This window comes from Hemitrygon akajei, chromosome 11 (genome assembly GCF_048418815.1).
Source record: "Hemitrygon akajei chromosome 11, sHemAka1.3, whole genome shotgun sequence".
Lineage (NCBI taxonomy): Eukaryota > Metazoa > Chordata > Chondrichthyes > Myliobatiformes > Dasyatidae > Hemitrygon > Hemitrygon akajei.
Window position 1 is genome coordinate 86,382,799 of NC_133134.1, and position 20,749 is coordinate 86,403,547.

At 43.2% G+C, this 20,749-nt stretch overlaps 1 protein-coding gene across 9 annotated transcripts in view; it reads right to left on the minus strand.

The window, feature by feature from the left end:
- Window positions 1-20,749, minus strand: part of gatad2b (GATA zinc finger domain containing 2B) — a 137,749-nt gene that overhangs the window by 52,157 nt on the left and 64,843 nt on the right. For 2 of the 9 annotated variants that reach the window (XM_073061302.1, XM_073061304.1), the window contains exon 1: window positions 15,481-15,688. The exons of 2 other annotated variants lie outside the window; for them this stretch is intronic. In XM_073061302.1, coding sequence (XP_072917403.1) covers window positions 15,481-15,587 — 107 coding nt within the window. In that variant the 5' untranslated portion in view covers window positions 15,588-15,688. Of the gene's footprint in view, window positions 1-14,804; window positions 15,014-15,480; window positions 15,691-20,749 lie in introns of those variants that run through there. 5 more of the 9 variants (XM_073061306.1, XM_073061303.1, XM_073061300.1 and 2 more) reach the window with 5 other exon arrangements.

Here is a 20,749-nt window from a genome sequence, read left to right on the forward strand (position 1 = left end):
GGCAACTGTGGGGATGACTTAAAGCAGACTGGAACACTTGAATGTGTAGACATACACGCTTGAGTATATAGACATTAAGAAAGAGGATGTGCTGGAGCTTTTGAAAAGAGACCAGACCAGACAAGATGTACCCCAGGCTACTGTGGAAAGCAAGGGAAGAGACTGCTGAGCCTCTGGTAATAATCTTTGCATCATCAATAGGGATAGGAGAAGTACCAGATGATTGGAAGGTTGCCAACATTGTTCCCTTGTTCAAGAAAGGGAATAGAGATAACCCATGAAATTATAGACCAGCGAGTCTTACTTCAGTGGTGGGCAAGTTGTTGGAGGAGATCCTGAAAGACAGGATTTATGAGCATTTGGAGAGACATAATCTGGTTAGGGATAGTCAGCATTGCTTTGTCAAGGACAGGTCATACTTTACAAGCCTGACTGAATTTCAAGGATTTCAGCAAGGCATTTGAAAAGGTTCCCCATGCGAGGCTCATTCAGAAAGTAATGAGGCATGGGATTCAAGGAGACCTTGCTTTGTGGATCCAGAATTGGCTTGACCACAGAAGGCAAAGAGTAGCTGTGGATGGTTCATATTTTGCATGGAAGACAGTGACCAGAGGTGTTCCGCAGGTATCTGTTCTGGGACCCCTACTCTTTGTGATTTTTATAAATAACCTGGATGATGAATTAGAAGGTGAGTTAGTAAGTTTGCTGATGATACAAAAGTTGGGGGTGTTCTAAATCTTCTTCCCCTTTAATTATGCCCTCTAGCTTCAGAAATCTCTGCGATAAGTTTCCCACTGTGAGAGACTGTGACAGGATGAATGCCCAGTCCTTTATCCAGGTTGCGCAATCAATAACTAGAGCTCACAGGTTTAGGGAGAGATTTAATAGGAACCAGATGGGCTACTTTTTCACTCAGTATTTGGAGTAAGCTGCCAGAAGAAGTGGTTGAGACAGGTACATTAATGACATTTAAAAGACAAGAATAGGACCCTTGGTTTAGAGGGATATGGACCCATTGCAGGCAAATGGGACTTGATTAGATAAGAATCTTGGTCAGCATAGAGGAGCTGGGCTGAAGGGTCTCCTTTTATGCTGTATGACTCTACTCTATCATTGCCCCTTATAATGTTCTGCATCTTCACCAGGTCCCCCTTCAGATCCTTCCATACCAAAGAAAGTAAACCCAGCCTTCCCAGCTATTTGTTGGAACTGAAACAAGAACATATTCAAGGAACTTTTGTTAAACTGTACATGAATAGTAGAATTTATTTATTTATTTAATGATACAGCACAGAGTAAGCCCTTCTGGCCCTCCAAGCTACGCTGCTCCAGCAACCTCACAACACTCATTTTACCTTAGCAAAATCACAGGGCAACTTACAATAATGCATTCCATGGGGAGGACATACAGAAACTCCTTACAGAAGAGCACTGAAACTGAACTCGGAACTCAGAATGTCCCGAGCAGTAATAGTGTCATGTTAACTGCTACACTACTCTGACACCCGGGAAAATAGAGAAGAGGGAATGAGAAGTTATGTTCTATTGGATTTCCAGAAGGCTTTCAAAAAGTCCTCCACAGGAAGTCGGTTAACAAGGTGACAGTACATGAAATTGCGGGTAACAAACTGAGAATGGTTATAGGATAGAGTAGTAATAAACCAATTCCAATTGTGCAGAATATGCAAAAGACTGAAAGCATGGGTTTAAAGGCAGCTTCTATCCCACTGTTACAAGACTATTAAACGGTTTCCCTATACAATACGATGGACTCTTTATCTCACAATTTACCTCATTGTGGCCTTGTACCATATTGTCTGACTGTACTGCACTTTCTCTGTAACTGTTACACTTCATTCTGCATTGTTATTGTTTCTCCTTGTACTGCCTCAATGTACTGATGTGACAAAATGATTTGCATACATGGCAAACAAAACAAAGTTTTTCACCATATTTGGGTACACGTGACAACAACAAACCAATTTACCAATTCTGTGACTGTCGGGGATGTAGTGGAAGCAGATATGACAGCAATGTTTAAGAGGCACTTAGAAAAGAACAGGAATGAAGGGATACAAACCCTATGCAGTCTGATGGGATTAGGCTGGCATTTAATACAAAGGGCAAAACAAAAAAATCAACCTGAGAGTCACGTTGCAAGGATATTTTAAAATGGTTCAAGCTTCCCTCAGTCAATGCTGCAGTAATGAAGAGGTATGCCTTGCTTTGAAATATTTGTACAACTGCCTTTCACTAGAAGCAAGACCAGTGGCGCTGAGGTTTGGAGGGCTGTTGCTGTACTGTGACGTATGCAGAGATCAGTGCTTTGGTCCCAGCTATTTACAATTATTTGACTGAGTGCCCCAAATGCTCCAAATTTAGTGACGATACTAAATTATGCGGGATGCTGAATGCAGAGAACATAAAGAGGCTTCAAGGGACATACACGTATTGACTGAGTGGGTGAGAGCACAGTGGTGAAGTCTAATGTGGAAAAATGTGGTCAGCATTTTGCTGCATAAAATGGGAAGGTGGGATGTTTGTGTGTTGGCAAAAAATTAACAGTATTATGGAGGTTAGTGCAGTTTGTCAGCGATCACCCATTGGGCTATGGTTCCCGCCACTGTCTGTAAGGAGTTTGTACGTTCTCCCCTTAACCATGTGGGTTTCCTCTGGGTGTTCTACTTTCCTTCCATATTCCAAAGATGTATATTAGGATTCTTGAGTGTGGCCATGCTATATTGACACAAGAAGCATGCAACAATTGCGGCTGCCCCCAACTCAATTCCTCATTGATTTGAATTGATGCAAAAAGACATATTTCAAAGTATGTCTTGATGTACATGGGACAAATAAAGGTCATTTCTAAAATCTCTTCAGAAATTTAGTAGTGTTGGTGTTCCAAAGAATGCAGGTGTGCTTGTCCACAAATGACTGAAGACCAACATACAGGTGCCACATATGTTAACCTCCATATCCAGAGGGTTTGAACGCAGGGACTAGGGACCACAGCTTGAGAATGCATGGCAGCCCATTTGGAACTGAGAAGAAGATGTCTTCACCCTTTGGTGAACCTTTGAAGTTTTCTTCTCCACAGAGCTAGGAGGCTCACCTGTAGTGTTCATTCAGAAAAGAGATCCAGCGATTTCTAGACACTAAGGTAATCAGGGGTTATAATGATAGTGTTGGAAACGTATGCTGATGTGGGAGTTCAGCCATGAACTTATGAAACCAATAGCCTGTCCTGGCCCAACCACAAAAAGATGTCATGGCCAAGAAAACTCACCAACCTCTACCTTCTCAGGATATGCCCTTATTTTTATCAATATACCACAGAAAACACTCTATCTGGATGCACCACAGCTTGGTATGACAACTGCTTTGTTTGAGACTGCAAGAACCTGGAGAGCTGTAGATATAGCTAACACATCATGGAAACAAGTCCCCCTCATCCACCACCACCCCCTCCCACCGACAGAAACTGTCTATACTTCTCGCTGCCTCAGTAAAGCAGCCAGCATAATCAAAAACCCCACCCACCTTCTTCCATTGGGTAGGATAGACAAAAGCCTGACAGCTTCCACCCAGCTATTATAAAGACTATTGAATGGTTTTCTGGTATGATAAGATGGACTCTTGACCTCACAATTTGCCTCATTACTTTATCGTTTACCTGCACTGCACTTTCTCTGTAGCTGTTACACTTTATTCTGCATTGTTATTGTTCTGTCTGATCGCACTGTGTAATGACTTGATCTGTGTTAAAAGTGTGCAAGGTAAGCTTTTCACTGTATCTTGGTATGTGTCAATAATAAACAAATGCCAGTTCCGAATGTTGGAACAGGAATGAAAAGTCCAATGTTTAAACCCCTCCTATTTCACGTGGAAAAGTGAGAACTGGCAAACAGTGGCTCAGATTCAGTACTGGAATTTGGAAGTAGGATATCACATGCCAGAAGGCATCATCACTTTCTGTTCTAGTTACAGTTCTTATCCACAGAGGATTGATTCCAGGACCCCCCGCGGATACCAAAAAATGCGGATGCTCAAGTCCCTTATTTAACCTGTCTCAGAGCGGTGGTCTTTAGGACCCAGCGGAACCCCGGAACCTTATTTAACCTGCCTGTGCGGTGGACATTAGGACCCAGCGCAGCTCTGAATCCGTAGTGTTTCTGTTCACGAAAATAATAACAATCACGATTAAAAATAAAGTGGAAGTAATAAAGCGATCGGAAAGAGGTGAAACGCCATCGGTCATTGGAAAAGCGTTAGGCTACAGTCAGTCAACGATCGGAACAATTTTAATGGAGCAGCATTTGAAAGGCCCTGCCCTGATGAAAGCTACAATTATTACTAAGCAACGCAGTGGTTTAATTATTGAAATACATTACGTTTCTTAAGTGTTTTATATGCATAGAAAGGTAAAATATATACTATATACTAAGACAAACGTTTAACTAACTGATGCTAAATAATACCATACGTACCTGTTCTGACTTCAAATCCGACTTAAAGACGGACTCAGGAACGGAACTCGTTCATAATCCGGGGACTGCCTGTACTTTAAAATCATCTCTAGATTATTTATAATACCTAATACTATGTAAATAGTTGTTATACTGTATTGTTTAGGGAATAATGACAAGAAAAAATAATCTGTACATGCTCAAATAATGAGTGCTGGGGAGAGAACTTCCGGGTTTTCCTGATCCGTGGTTGGTTGAATCCGCAGATGCGGAACCTGCGGATAAAGAGGGCTGACTGTACTCACTGGAGTCTCAGTCAAATGCTATAGGCTAGTGTGGATATGATGGGCTGAAAGGCCTGTTTCTCTGCTACTCCCCCAGAGGAAGGGGTTATGACCACCACTTTGGGAGTCTTACTGCCCTTCCCAACAAATGTAGTGATGATAAAAGGAGACAGCTGATCAAATTCAGTGTCCAGTGAATTCCTACAAAAGCCAAGTCTCCCCAACACACATCTTTGATACAACTTCACTCACACATCTAAATTATATTGTCACACAGAAACAGCATAGAAAAAGGCCCTTTAGCCCAACTTGTTCATGCTGTAATAAGCCATATCTTCCAAGTTCAAGCTTACAGAACACTGAACATTACAGTACAGTACAGACTCTTTGGCCCACAATGTAGTGCCGACTTTTTAATCTACTCCAAGACTAAGCTAACTTTTTCCTCCAGCATAGCCCTCCATTTTTCTATCATCCATGCGCCTTTTAAGAGTTTCTTAAATGTCCCTAATGTACCTGCCTCTAATGTACAGCTCTTAATGTACAGTGGCATGCAAAAGTTTGGGCACCCCTGGTTAAAATTTCCGCAGATTTTTGATGATGTTTAGGTCGGGGGACTGTGAGGGCCATGGCAAAACCTTCAGCTTGCGCTCTTTGAGGTAGTCCATTGTGGATTTTGAGGTGCATTTAGGATCATTAACCTGTTGTAGAAGCAATCCACTTTTCATCTTCAGTTTTTTCTTTACAGATGGTGCTTCCAGAATTTGCTGGTATTTAATTGAATTCATTCTTCCCTCTACCAGTGAAATGTTCCCCACGCCACTGGCTGCAACACAAGCCTAAAGCATGATTGATCCACCCCCGTGCTTAACAGTTGGAGAGGTGTTCTTTTCATGAAATTCTGCACCCTTTTTTCTCCAAACATACCTCTGCTCTTTGTGGCCAAAAAGTTCTATTTTAACTTCATCAGTCCACAGTACATGTTTCCAAAACGCATCAGGCTTGTTTAGATGTTCCTTTGCAAACTTCTGACGCTGAACTTTGTGGCGAGGACACAGGAAAGGTTTTCTTCTGATGACTCTTCCATGAAGGTCATATTTGTGCAGGTGTTGCTGCACAGTAGAACAGTGCACCACCACTCCAGAGTCTGTTAAATCTTCCTGAAGGTCTTTTGCAGTCTTATGGGGGTTTTGATTTGCCTTTCTAGCAATCCTACGAGCAGTTCTCTTGGAAAGTTTTCTTGGTCTTCCAGACCTCAACCTGACCTCCACCGTTCTTGCTAACTGCCATTTCTTAATTACATTACGAACTGAGGAAACGGCTACCTGAAAACACTTTGCTATCTTCTTATAGCCTTCTCCTGCTTTGTGGGCATCATTTATTTTGATTTTCAGAGAGCTAGGCAGCTGCTTAGAGGAGCCCATGGCTGCTGATTGTTGGGACAAGTTTTGAGGAGTCAGGGTATTTATAAAGCTTTGAAATTTGCATCACCTGGCCTTTTCTAACGATGACTGTGAACAAGCCATAGCCCTAACAAGCTAATTAACGTCTGAGACCTTGGTAAAAGTTATCTGAGAGCTCAAATCTCTTGGGGTGCCCAAACTTTTGCATGGTGCTCCTTTCCTTTTTTCCCCCACTCTAAAATTGTACAAGACAAAAATAATACACTATTCTTGCTTAAAATGTTGAAAAGAATGTTTCATCTTTAACTTTATGACTTTTGGAGATCAGTTCATCTTCTACTCACTTAACTATTCACAGTAACAGAAATTTTGACCAGGGGTGCCCAAACATTTGCATGCCACTGTATCTGCTTTACCAACACCCCTGCCAGGGTTTTCCACACATCAACACTTTCTGTGTAAAGAAATATTTACCTCTGACATCCCTCTGATACTTTCCTCCAATTACCTTAAAATAAAACCCCCTTCTATTAGCAATTTTCTCCCTGGGAAAAAGCTTCTGACTATCCACTCTATTTTTTACACCTCTATTAGGTTTTGATTTCTCATTCCTGCTACAATTCTGCATATACACATTTGAGATCTCCTCATCCTCTAAATAATAATGGCCTGTCCCTTGGTTCAATTGCCCAGTAACCAATATTGCCTGTGTTCACTGGATTTTCAGATGATTCACTGCTTCTTTTGCATAAAACAGATGCTTTAGGTCTGTTTTAAAATCCAAGTAATAAATAAACCCCAATTAAAAAGCAGCTCAGTTGCTGGTCTGATAACAGGTAAGCAGAGGTAAGCGGAAGGATGCATGTGTACCAGACCAGAGAGCAAATGGTTTTAATACTTCTTAGCAGAGATGGGACACACAGATCTAAATGTGGTGCAAGTGGCTGGATGCTTGCAGTTGCTGTGACAATCCTATTGGTTCCATGTGACATGAAAGGACAGGCATGAAGTGGGAGAAGTGCCAGAAGAAAGACCAGTAAGGAAAAGACCAGGCTTCCATTAATTAAGCCTCCTTCACAATCATCAGTCTCCTGGCCAATAAAGAACTTCTGAAGCACTGTCACTGTAAGTGAGGGTCAAGGAAAGACATGATCAGGAGTTTTTTTTAACATTAAGAACCATTTACTTGACAAGTCAAGCGTCAGAGTCACTCATTAGACAAGCACTTGAATTGCCTTGGCTGGGAAATGGGATTAGTGTAAATGATTTTTGATTTAAGAGTTAAGATTAGCCTTATTTGTCACAAGTACATTGAAATATTGGGACATACAGTGAAATGCATCGTTTTGCATCAAATCAAATCAGTGAGGTTTGTGCTGGGGGTAGCCCACAAATGTCACCACCCTTTCCACAATTTACTGATTCTCTGGAACATGGGAGGAAACTGGAACATTGAGGGGAAACCCACGTGGTCATGGGGAGAATGTACAAACTCCTTTAAGACAGTGGTGAGAATCGAATACCAATCAGTGATTGCTGGAGCTATAAAGCAATTGTGCCAACGGCTATGGTACCGTGCAGCCCCAATAAGAGATGTTGCTGGGAAAACTATTCATGTGGAGTCACTGCGAGCAGGGTCAAACCTACACAGGGAAACTCCTTTGAATTTCCAGTCCAATGCCTTAACCACATGGACAACGCAGCTGCATTTGTGATGGAGATGGATAAAAGAAGTTGTTTCTGTGCAGTATGACAATGATTAAGGTCCGTAGATAAAGTACAGTCATGAACAATTTGCTCTGGGTATTCAGGGATTTTTTTTATATCCAGAGGAACTCAGTCCTATGAGGAGCAGTTGAAATAGATTGCCTGGGTGCATACAGGGCACACACACAAGAAAGGACAGATGCTGCTGGAGAGACTCAGTGGATCAGGCAGCATCTCTGGAGGTGAACAAATCCCTGCTCCAAGTTCCTCCTGAAGCTCATTTTTTGCATATAGGGGAAGTTGGGTGTGCAATATAAATACAAGTTAGAGATGTGAAGAGACACTGGGATACAGAAACAGGTGTACAAAATCATGAGGGTATAGATACAGAGGTAGCATGATGATACACAGGAAAAGTGAACTGAAAACTAGAGAACAAAGTTTTAAGGTGAGAGGTGAAAGATTTAAAAGGGATCTAAGGGGCAGCTTCTCCATGCAAAGGATGGTTGGTGTATTGATCAAACTGCCAGAGAAGGTGGTTGAGGGAGGTACAACAACAACATTTAAAAGACATTTGAATAAATCCAAGGATAGGGCGGTTTAGACTAGAGATAAGGGCCAAACATGAGCAAACAGGACTAACTTAGGAAGGCACCATGGTATGAGATACTAGAAATTTTGAGCAAAAGACACAATTGCTTGAGAAACTCAGCAGGGTCAGGCAACATCTATGGAGGAAAACATACAGTTGATGTTTCAGGTTGAACCATCAACTGTTTATTTCTCTCCACTGATGCTGCCTGACCTGATGAGTTTCTCCTGCATTTTGGGTATGGTGCTTGGCATGGACGAGTTGGGCCAAAATTACCGTTTCTCTCAATGATTAAACACCCACCAAACCCAGCATCTATCCATTCATAACAACTGTTCATTATTCTCATTTTATGTCTGCCACAGCCTACCAACTGCCTCCACATTGAACACCTACCAGAGAGAGTAAGCAGAGGTGCAGCACTGTGAATTTGTTTATTATTGTCATAGGTACTGAGATCTAGTGAAAAGCTTCTCTTGCATACTGTTCATAGCCTGGATCTCAACCTAAAGTAGGTCCTGAATTCCTAAGCTGCTGCCTCTGTAGGTGTAGATATAGAGAGATACAGCCTGGGAATGGGACTTTTGTTTCATTGAGCTCCATTAACAATAACCCTACATGAATCTATTTTCTTTTATCCTTCCTATATCAACTTCCCCTAAGATTCCATCCCTCACCCACACTAGAGTGGGGACAATTTATAATGGACAAGTAACGCACTTTGTTGGGACATGCGAGGAAACCGGAAAAAACCCACACAGTCACAATCTCCGCATAAGCAGCGCTGGAGGTCAAGGTGTCTGGAGGAGACATAGCAGCTCTATTGGCTGCACCAGTGAGTCACCAGAGAGCAGAAAAGTACAGATGGGCTGAATGGCCTTCAAGTTCCATGCGTTGCATGGCTCCTATACTATGTTCTGAACAAAGCACACAAAATGATAAATGAACTCAGCAGGTCAGGCAGCATTTATGGAGAGGAATAAACAGTAGACCTTTAGGGCCAGGATCCTTCATCAAGCCATCCAATCCTGAAGAACAGTCTTGGCCTTAAATGTCAACTGTTTATTCATTTCTATACAGCTATATGCTGCCTGATTTCCTGCATCCACACAATCTCACGTTCATGCTATGTTCTGAAAAACGCTTAATGATTTAAACTGAGGGTTCCAAAGTCAGAAGAGGAGGAGAAAATGAATGTGCCGCCATCCAGCAAAGGGGAGATGAAGTGCACATAATGTAGAGGCCATCCCTGAGTAAGAAACAACTTCTGTTTTTAAATTGTTCCATAAGGCAACTTTGCCCTTAAGGCACAAAATGTACAAAAGCCACTCAATATGATAACCATACCTCAACAGACTGTAATGAACAGCATCAAAAGTATACAAGACTGATAACAGAGAACAATTAGTGAAGTTGGGGGAAGAGAGAGATAGACGGAAAGAAAATGAGTGAGTGAGAAAGAGAGAGAATGAGAGTGTGAGAGGGAGAGAGAGAATGAGAGTGTGAGAGGGAGACAGAGTGAGTGTGCGTGTGACAGAGATAGAGACAGAGTGAGAGCACATGAGAGACAGAGGCTGGGGGAGAATGAGTGTGTAAGAAAGTGAGAATGAGAGAGTGTGAGAGAATATGAGAAAGAGTGAAAGATAAGAGGGAAGAAAGGAAAATAGTTCTACCATTTGTAGGAGTGACTATACGTACGTAGCTTAGACTTTTAAATTTAATAATATGGACACCCCCACATATGAGTGAGCTCCCCATTAGTCAGGTATTTGTCATCCCGGAAGGGCCTGTATGCTGCAGAATCTGTGCTTGGCGATTCAGCTCTCTGTGAATACTGATGCCATTGGGCTTTCTTTTAGGTATTAACAAAGAGATCCTCTGACCGAGAAGTTAGTCTTGTTCAGTGGACAGTACTCTCACCAATGCAGTAGGCTATGTACCAAAATCCCACTTCAGATTCTCACATGCAAAATGGAGGATAGCACTCCAATGTTGGAACAGCATCTGCACCGTCAGAAGTGCTGCTCTTGGTTGATACACTGGCATGAAACTCCACCTGTTGTACAGTCACACAGCACAGAAATAAGCTATTCGGCCCAACTAGTACATGCTGACCACAATGCCCACCTAAACTGGCCCCATTTGGGACATATTCTTGTCCAAGCCTTCATTACTCAGTGGATTGAGTACTAGAACCTCTAGGTAATGTTTCAGCTCTATAAGACTGGTTAGACCACACTTGGAGTATTGTTGTCAATTCTGGTGTGCTCATTATAGGAAGAAAGTGGAAGCATTAGAAAGAGTACAAAGAATATCAAGATGCTGTCTGGATTATGAGGAAAGTTTAAGTGAGCTAGGGATTTTTTCTTCAGGCTAAGGAAGTTGAAAGGTGACTTGATTCAGGTATGTAAGATTATAAGAGGTGGACAGCCAGAACCTTTTTGCAGTGTGGCAATATCCAATACCAGAGGACTCCCTTTTACAATGCGTGGTGGAAGGTTTAGGGGAGATGTCAGAGGTAGATTGTTTACACTGAGATTGGTAAGTCTGGAACATACTGTTGAGGCAGTGATGAGGCTGATTAGGGACATTTGAGATCCTTAAATAGGGACATGTATGTAAGAAAAATTGAGAGTACTGGGAAAACTGGTGAGAGAAATGGAGTGGTGTAGGAGAGAGGGGTTAGATTAATCATGGAACAGGTTAAAATGCTGGCATAACATCATGGGTTAAAGGGCCCATACTGTGCCATACTATTCTATGTTCCTTCTAAATATTGTCAATGTATCTGCCTCAATTACTTCCTCTGGCAGCTCATTCTATAACCCTACCATCCTCTGTGTAAAATAACTGCCCCTCAGGTTCCTATTACATCTCTCCCCACCTCTGTAAGATCACTCCTATATACTCAAAAGGTATGTGGAAAAGAGTCCACAGTCATGAACGGGAAGAGGAGAGAGAATATCCTCACGCAGTGTATTCCCTGGGCCCTCAGTAATTACAGCATCTCTGCGGGATCTTGTTGAATTCAATGTGTGACCATAGCTTAGAACTCTAACAATGAAGAGGTTTGGGATGTGCTGAGGTTGGAGATGAAATAAAGCATATTGAGGAATGCAAGATGGAAAGAGGGATATGGGAAGAGTAAAAGAGAGTGGTACGATTGAACTGATGTGGGTTTGTGGGAACTTGGAGCACAGACAGGATTGAGATAATGTGGTGTGATCTCTCCATATTGCATATCAGGATGTTGCTTAGCAACAACAGCTTTGGTTGGGACAATTTATGCAAATCAGAGGGCTAAACACATTTATCCAATGATCTGCAACCACACGTAACAATTTTGCGCTATTTAAAAAAAGAGCAAAATCTATACTTTAAATGGGTTTCATTCTGTAGAATTTGGCAAAAGGATTAAAAAAAGCAGATGGATGAATCATTTGTGACAGGTTCAGGATTAGGTTCATACAGAGGAACGATGAGGGTACAAAGGACACAGTCAGGTTTCTGTGTGTGTGCATGCGCATGTATGCATGTGTGTGTTTATCTGCGTCTCTAACTTGCTGCTAATGGCTGTAACTTTGGAACAACACAGATAAAGCAGATGATGCTGTTGGTAAGTATGGGTCACTGCATGGTGAAGGCGAAAGTCTGCTTCCTCGTCACTCAAAGCTGTGGCTCCAGGCTCCATGAGGTGCCACATGTAGTTTTCACCTTGCTCCTGTGACTGTGAAGGTTGCCTCTGGGTTTCTCCAGTCTCTAAAGACCTGTTGGTGGATGGGTTAATTAGCCGTTCCCGGTCTAGGAAGATCAAGCTGGTAGGAAAGAGAATGGGTTGTGGGGTGATGGCCAAGGTCTGCAGATTGGACCAGTCAGATTTAGGCTAATTCTGATCCAGTCAAACAAAACACAGAATAGTACAACGTAGGAACAGTCCATTTTTACGCCATGAGGAGCCAGGGGTGTTGGGAGGCACCAGGGAAAGGGGGCCAAGGGCTTGAGTTTTGTGAGCAACTGAAAGGTGAACAAATTCCAAAGTGAGATTTAATGGAAACCATGCAGTTTAAGCCTTTCACTGGTTCTTGAAACTCTCGTTGGGAAGTGACCAGAGTAGGATCTGACACAGTGAAACGTGACGTGCTGTAACACGTGGGAACGGCGTCTAGACATTTGCTGATGTGGTTCAAGGACTGTTGAGACAAACAGCACTAACTGAACTTCCTTCCACAACACTGACATCCCTTGCTCTGCATTTCTGTGGATTACTTCATTTGCCACCGATTTAAGGAGTTGGTAATGGGGCAGTTGGTTGCAAACTGTCACATTAGATTTTTATGTTCCCCAGCTCAGTCTACAGGAGGTTTTATGCCCATTGGAGAGATGTATCATCTGATTCACATTCCCAGTAGCAGTGCAGTACTCCTTCGGTATTGCCGTGGGAAGCTTCAGCCAGGGTACGTTCTCTAATGTGTTTTAGTAATATATCCAGATGATTGCAGGCAGAAACTGCTTCTTGTTTCAGAGTGACTGCAACCCACGGTCAAAGATTCTAGGACAATACTTATTCCTCTGACAGTCCCCTGCTTATCAGGTTCCTGTTAAATTTCTCCCCTTTCACCTTAAACCTGTGCCTTGCAATTCTTGATTTCTTATCCTTAGGACAAAGACTATTCATTCACCCTTGTCTATGCCCTTCATGGTTTTATGCATCTTTATAAGACTACTCTTCATTCTCATACACTCCAATGAAAAGAAGTCCCAACTGCTCAACATCTTCCTAACTCGGTCTTTTGAGTCCTAGTAACATCCTTGTAAATTTGTGTTTTTTCCAGTTTAATTCCACCTTTCTTTCTTCTGACCAAAACAGAATGCAATATTCCAAACATGGCTACTTCAACATTTTGTACAAATACAACATGACATCCCAACTTCCATATTCTGTGCCTTGATTAATGAAGTCCAGCAGGCCAAAACCTTCTGTACCAATGATGCCGCTTGCATTTCTCAGCTCATTTATGGAAGGCGTAATAATGTCTATCATGTGAGCTCTACCATTTTCCCAGGATTGACACGTCTAATACTGCATAGTTAAGGTGACAGGGAGTAAGTTAAAGGAGATATGCCAGGCAAGTTTTTTTTGAACAAGAGTGGTGAGTAATTAGAATGTGCAGCCAGGGGTGGTGGTGGTGTGATATCATATGATATCATATCACAGATATGATAGAGGAGTTTAAGAGGCTCTTAAAAAGGCACAAGAATATGCAGAGAATGGACGGATATGGGCCATGTGTAGGCAGATTGGAGGAGGCATCATTAGCTTAATTAGTCCAGCACACAACATCTTGGAATGAAGGGCCAGTTCCTGTGTACAGTTCTATTTTCTTAATATCACGGTCCCTCCATCCACTGAAAACACTCATTTACTAGTTCAAAACCCATCATCTATTCAGCCCTTTCTATTAAGCCTCCCCTTCCTCTAAGCATAACAGATTACTGAAATCCCCTGCATTTTTCTTTGTTGATCACCTTTACAGAAAGGCATGCTGTCTGGAATGGAGCAAGAAGCTATCTTGCTCTAGGGAAGATGAGAGCAGTGGGTTTTTAAAATAAAAGTTAGGAAATCCAATAATTAATGCTGCTAGCTGTCAAATAATACCCTTACCCCCCCCCCATTGAAAGAAGGCGGGGGTCAGAGCCAGTGACCATCATCACCACTACACAGGCTGACAATACTTAGACTGGCCAGAGTAACAAACTCTTCAGGAGGAAGAAGTGGTGAACTGTAATGAACCCTGGTAACAGTGGGAGGGGTGAAGAAAATGGGAGACAGGGAGGCAGTAATTAAAGAAGCAGACTGATGGAAGACAGATTGTAGGAGCTGGAGAAACTAATGCACATGGAACTGGTGCAGGGTCAAATGACTGAATGGAGAGAGGCTGTGCATTGTAAATCGATATGGAGCTGACAGCAAGAAAGCACACAGTTCACTGGCTGGAAAACCCGCGTGGAGACTACAGGCATCTGCACAGGAAGAGCCGCTCTGCTTGCACTGGCAGGCGACTAACAAGCAGGGGTGAGGGTGGGGGCACAGCTCGGGTATGCAGCTGTGGAAGTGAATGGCTGGCCCGTTCCTCAGCGAGTACCGCCTGATGCCCTGCTAAAAAGAAAGAAGTGGTGTGGAGAGCGCGGGGGAGAGAGGGAGAGGGAGAGAGAGAGAGAGAGAGAGATATGATATGAATGAGCGGCATTCATACCAACAACTTAGCGCAACCAGGATTATGAAGTGGGGAAGTGCTGAGTGGTGGTGATTCCCAGGAATCAGTATATAATTGTTAAGGAGAAAAATAAATACCGGCAGGAGCAGACAGCTTGGATCCGCACAGATCGGAACGGCTCGAGGGTAAAAGGAGGGGAGATTTCTTCATGCTCCCTTCATCTGTGCCACGCTCTCTCTCGTGAACACAAAATGTTGTGGCTTCCTGCGAAGCCCGTGCACACTTCCTTATTTAATGGCCTGTAATTTCTCCAGACTGCAGACCACCCTTTTGTAGTCTGCGACAGCAGGGCTCTCCTGGCAGGCAGCCAACACTCTCAGTTGCCTGAGAATAAGCTCCTGACTCCCAAGAGCTAGGGCTGGGGAGGAATTTGCAGAGGTGTGTGTGTGTGTGTGTGTGTGTGTGTGTGTGTGTGTGTGTGTGTGTGTGTGTGTGTGTGTGTGTGTGTGTGTGTGTGTGTGTGTGTGTGTGTGTGTGTGTGTGTGTGTGTGTGTGTGTGAGCATGTCTATGAGTGACAGAGTGAGTGAGAGAGAGTGTGTGTGTGTATATATATATACACATACATATGAGTGAGTGCGTGTGTGTGTGTGTGTGTGTGTTTGTTTTCAGACAAAGGAATTTCAGACAGGCTGCTTTGACGGGCAAGGAGAGAGGAAATCCCTCACCCCACCCCCATATACACAGCTCCTAATGCCACACAGCATTTTGAAAAATAAAACCCTACACACATACACATATTTCTTGATACTCACAGCTCAGACTCCTCCCCTCTCCTGTACTGCTGCTCCCCACAGCTGTTTGAAGAATGAAAGAAGTGATTCAATGCAGCCCTCTCTACAGTGGCCGGGCAGCCCCACATTCTGTGCCATCCCTCCAGGGACGGCCAAAACCCTTTCAAGCGGGCACACCTTGCCAGGCGCTTATGTTTACAGAGCGGTGAGGGACCCGTGGACCACAATGCCTTGCGGGCTTCCAGTCCGAGGTAAAGAACCGGTTCCAGCCAGTCGTAACCTCAGGCCTATAGTAATCTCCCAAAAAAACTTTCTTCCCCCCCTTCTTTTTTGGCGGTCCCGAGTAAATAGGCTGGGAGAAATGCAAGCAATCGCCCGCTCAAGCCTGACTTCGGGTGGGTTAACTCTTTCACTGCCATGCAAGCGGGAGCGCCTGTTTGGCACCAGCACGCTTTCAGTATCGGTTTAAACTCCCCCCCCCCCGCCAACACCATTCTTAACCCTTTAAGCTCGTTGTTTCCACATTAGTGGCTTTAGAGAACAAGGACACACTGCCTCTGGTGTAGCGCTCACTCGACAGCAAGGGTGCTGAGGAGGAGGCAATGCATCCAAACCCTAGTTCAGCCCATGGACTGCTGAACAAAATGACTTCATTTCACGTGGGGACTGAACCCAGAGATGACCTCACCTGTACTGGGTGAGAGTAAGTGATTCTATGCAGGCCAAACCCACTTTGTAAAACTTGGCCAACTAATAAATGTCACTGGGCAGTCCGGTAGCACGGACAGATGGGGGTAGGGGGATGGGGGGATAGATCCACTGCCTCTCGGCTCTACAGACCTAGGTTCAGTCTCGACCTCTGTCGCTGCCTTTCTGTGCATGGTGTTTGCACATTCTCCCAGCGATTACTGGGTTTCCACTGGGTGTTCCAATTTACTCCCACAACCTAGTACTGTGCAGGATCAGTGGGTTAAGTGGCCGCTGTCCATCTCCAAGTGTGTGGGTGAAGGGGAAGATCTGAGGAAGTGAGGAAGATGAAGGGAGAATAATAGAAAATATCTAATGTAGAATTAGTGTAAATGGGTCAAGTATAACATAGGAGCTGCATCTCTCTATATCACCTCAGAGGCAGCAGCTTGAGAATTCAAGACCAACTGAGGTAAAGATCCCCAGCACTGAGATAGTGCTGTACCATCCAAAGCACAGTCCCTCTATACAGACAGCTAACCTAACTGCTTCTCATTCCCTCTGTTGGGTGCTAATGACTCTAGCCTCTACCCAGGCCACTTGAGTTCTCTGGTTGTTACATTTCATGTCTACTCCCCAACAATGTCAAAGGAAAATAACATCACGTGTAATCATACACTGGCTGACTGGACATAATGAAAATTACACAGCATGCCACCCTGCTGGTTGGGCATGGCTGGCCACTCATGTCCAACACCACACTCCACCACATGGCAAGGGGTTATCTGCAGATGGAGGAAAATATTCAGACATTTGAAACAATGCAACATTTTACTGCATTGTCTGAATGTGATTGACACAGATACACACAAATTTTCATATTATTTAGATGGGCGCCTAAAGCACCATTCCAAAGTGGCTCCAGGCCAAGAGAAGAAAAAAGAATTTGTAATGCAGATAGCCGAAGGATGGCAGACCACAATGGGCTGAAGAGCCTGTTTCTGTGCTGTACCACTCCACTCCTACTGAGTCCTTGGAATCTCCAGCCCACAACTGCTCAGGATTGCTGGAATGGTAGTGTGCCTCATTGAAGCTCTCACTGAGCCTCAGCAGGAAAAGAGCCCACCATTTCACACTCTACCAACTCAGCCACCTTCTGCCTCATTTGTGGAAGCCTGTGGGTCCATAGTGCCCTTCATAGTAATTAAGTGGAAGCAACTTATCCTTAATCTCAGAAGTCATAATATGGTAAAGTAGGAATGACATCAATCATGCGATGGCATTCTCAGTTCCAAGTCCCAACCTCAGGCTGTGTATTAAGGGTGCTGAATGGTGAGCAGAATATTTATTTACCTAGCAGTTGTGGGCTGAAAATTCCATCCATGAGATTAAGAACAGTCCTGGCATTTTCAGTATTTAGTGACCATCTCTCAAGGTGGCCGAATCGAGGGGTCTGAAATTGCACAAACCAGATTGGGTAAGAATGGAAAATTTCTATCCCTCAAGTACATTAATGCTCAGATGGGTTACAGCAAATCATTAGCTGGTTACCATCACTAATTTTGTTTAAAAAAATCCAGATTTATGTTATTACATCAATGTAATTTCCCACAACCCTGTGCTAGTTTCAAACTGGTGTCTCTGGATCAACAGTTCAGAACTGTGGCTGACTTCAATAAATTAACCATTCCACTCACAGCTCCCATCAGACAGGAGGTACACAAGTCTGAAGTTCAGGAACAGCTACTTCCCTTCAACCATTCGGTTCTTGAACCGACCGGCACAACCCTGATCACTACAGTTTCACAACACTAAGACCGCTTTGATCATTTTGCACTAAAAGGAACTTTGTTTTTTTCTTCATTCTTGTCAAAATTAAGTATAATTTATGTTTACATTTTATTTTCCTGATGAATTCTGGTTATCTAATGTTATGTGACTGTGATGCTGCTGCAAGGAAGTTTTTCACTGCACCTATGCAAATATATACTTGTGCATATGACAATCAACTTGACTTTGACTTTATAGACCAGCAGTGTGGGATTTTTTAAACATAAACTGCACAGAATCCACAGCTCAGAAACAGTAATTCAGCCCAACAAATCTGTGTCAATTCATTGGCCTCACACCATCTTCCTGCCATATCAGATTGTGCTTTTAATCCTTCTTTCCCCGTGTTCCTCTAGATTCCCATTCACTAAATCAATGCCAATTCTTCTAAGAGCAAGTTCCATTGGTATTTTTGTCTCCAAAGACATTAGTGTAACTTCAAAGAATGAAAAGCTTCAGCCAGGGTCAGTAATCTACCACATCATTAAGGACCCTCACCATCTAGGATGTGCCTTCTTCTCATTATTAATACCATGGAGGAGGTACAGGAGCCTGAACACACACACTCATTTTAGGAAGTTTCTTCCCCTCCACCATCAGATTTCCATGGATCCATGATCATCTTTTACACTTTCCGTTTGTAATTGATAGCGTATTTTATGTATTTAACTGTATTGCTGTCACAAAACAACAAATTTCACAACATACGTCAGTAAAAATAAACCTGATTCAGGTTCAGATTCAAGGCTGACAGTTACCCAATGACAGCACAGGCCCAGGGTCAAGTTGCAGTTTCCCACTTTGTGATGGGGTAATTTTTTCTGCTTATGTTATTTATGGCAGCGTGGACCCAGACATGTAGGATAGAAACAGGCCCTTCAGACCATCAAAACCCAGCATTCTCCCCAAATCCTACACTAATCACGATTTATTCTCTACGCATTCTTACCAACTAAGCTTGCAAAATTCTACCCCTCACCCACACACTGAAGGGAGGAGCAATTTATAGCAGCTGATTACCACTCACTTCCACAGATTCACCAGTCTTTGGCTGAAGAAATGCCTCACCTCTGTTCTAAAATGACATCCTTTTATTCTGAGGCTGTGCCTTCTGGTCCTGAACTCTCGTACTGTTAGAAACATCCTCTCCATGCCTACTCTATCCAGGCCTTTCAGTATCTGTTAGGCTTCAATGAGATCCTTTTGAACTCCATTGAACAGAGGCCCAAAGACATAAAACAGGTGAAGCCTTTCATTCCTGGGATCACTCGTGTGGACTTCCTCTGGACCCTCTCCAGGACCAGCACATCTTTCCTTAGATATGGGACCCAAAATAGATAATATTCCAAGCATAGTCTGACCAATGACTTGCAAAGCCTCAGCAGTACATCCTCTTGCTTTTATGTTTTTATAGTAATTTTTAAAGTTTTTGCACTTCACTACTTCTGTAAAACAACAAATTTCACATCATACACGTCAGTGATAATAACCTGATTTCTGAATTCTTTCTGCACTGCTGGGTCTCTGGAACTGTCAGATGACTGCTCTGATAGCTGTTCCAATCTTCCCATTTTCTCTCTAGATGCTATAAACTCTGTTACACTCCTTGCTTGCATCTGGTTTTTAGATGTTAAACCACATGCTCCCCACCTCCTCCCAGCGCTCGAGGCGGGGCCATTTCTAACAATGTATCTGCTGATCATGTTATGCCAAGACAGTAAGTGTCAAACCAACACTTGTGCTCTGATGGCTAATCTCAAAGAATGAAAAACATTTACCAGTTTAAGGAAATGCAGCTTCTACAAGACCCAGTGGTAACTGTCCTAGTTCAACAAGCTGCCAATATCCAAAACACTTGCTCTGCCATAGCAAGTTCTGCCTCTCATCATGTGGCTACGTCACCAGCAGGGATAATCTCCCTGACAAAGTGAGAAACACACACTAAATGCTAGGGGAGCTCAGCAGGTCAAGCAGCATCTGGAGCAAAGTGAACAGTGACGTTTTGGGCAGAGCCCCTTCATCAAAATGGGTGAATAGTAGAGCACAGTACAGGCTCTTTTGACCCCATTCCAAGATCAATCTAACCCTTTCCTCTCACCATTTCTCTTTCAGCCATAAGAGTCTCTTAAATTTCCCTAATATATCCACTTCCACCACCAGCAATCCATGTACCCACCACTCTGTAAAAAAAAACACCTCTGACATCTCCACTGTACTTTCCTCCAATCACCTTAAAAGCGTGCTCTTTCATATTAGCCAATGCCACCCTGGAAAAAACATGCTGGCTGTCCACTCTATCTATTTCTCGTATCATCTATACAACTCTAATCTCCCACTCATCCTCTCAATCTTTCCCCTAAGACATGGTCTCTAATATAGGCAACATCCTGGTAAATCTCCTTTGCACTCTCTCTAAAGCTAGATGTAACTAGAGTTTAACCAGGTGTAACTAGAGTTTTCTAGAACTGCAACATTCTTTTGCAAAGGATGGTGAACCTATGGAACTCTCCACAACAGGAGACTGTGGAGATGATAGGATTTCTAGAGAGAAAAGACATCAAAGAATGCTGGGATTGCAGACACAGGGACAAAGAGTTTTACAGCACAGAAACCATTCATTCATGCCAACCAAGATGCCTTCCTAAGTTAGCACCACATGCCAGCATTAGGCCCATATTGCTCTAAATCTTCTTCCGTCACCTACGTCTCCGAGTCTACTACTTTAACAAGAATTCCCCTCTCCCTATTGATGACCCCCTTCTCCCGTCTTCAA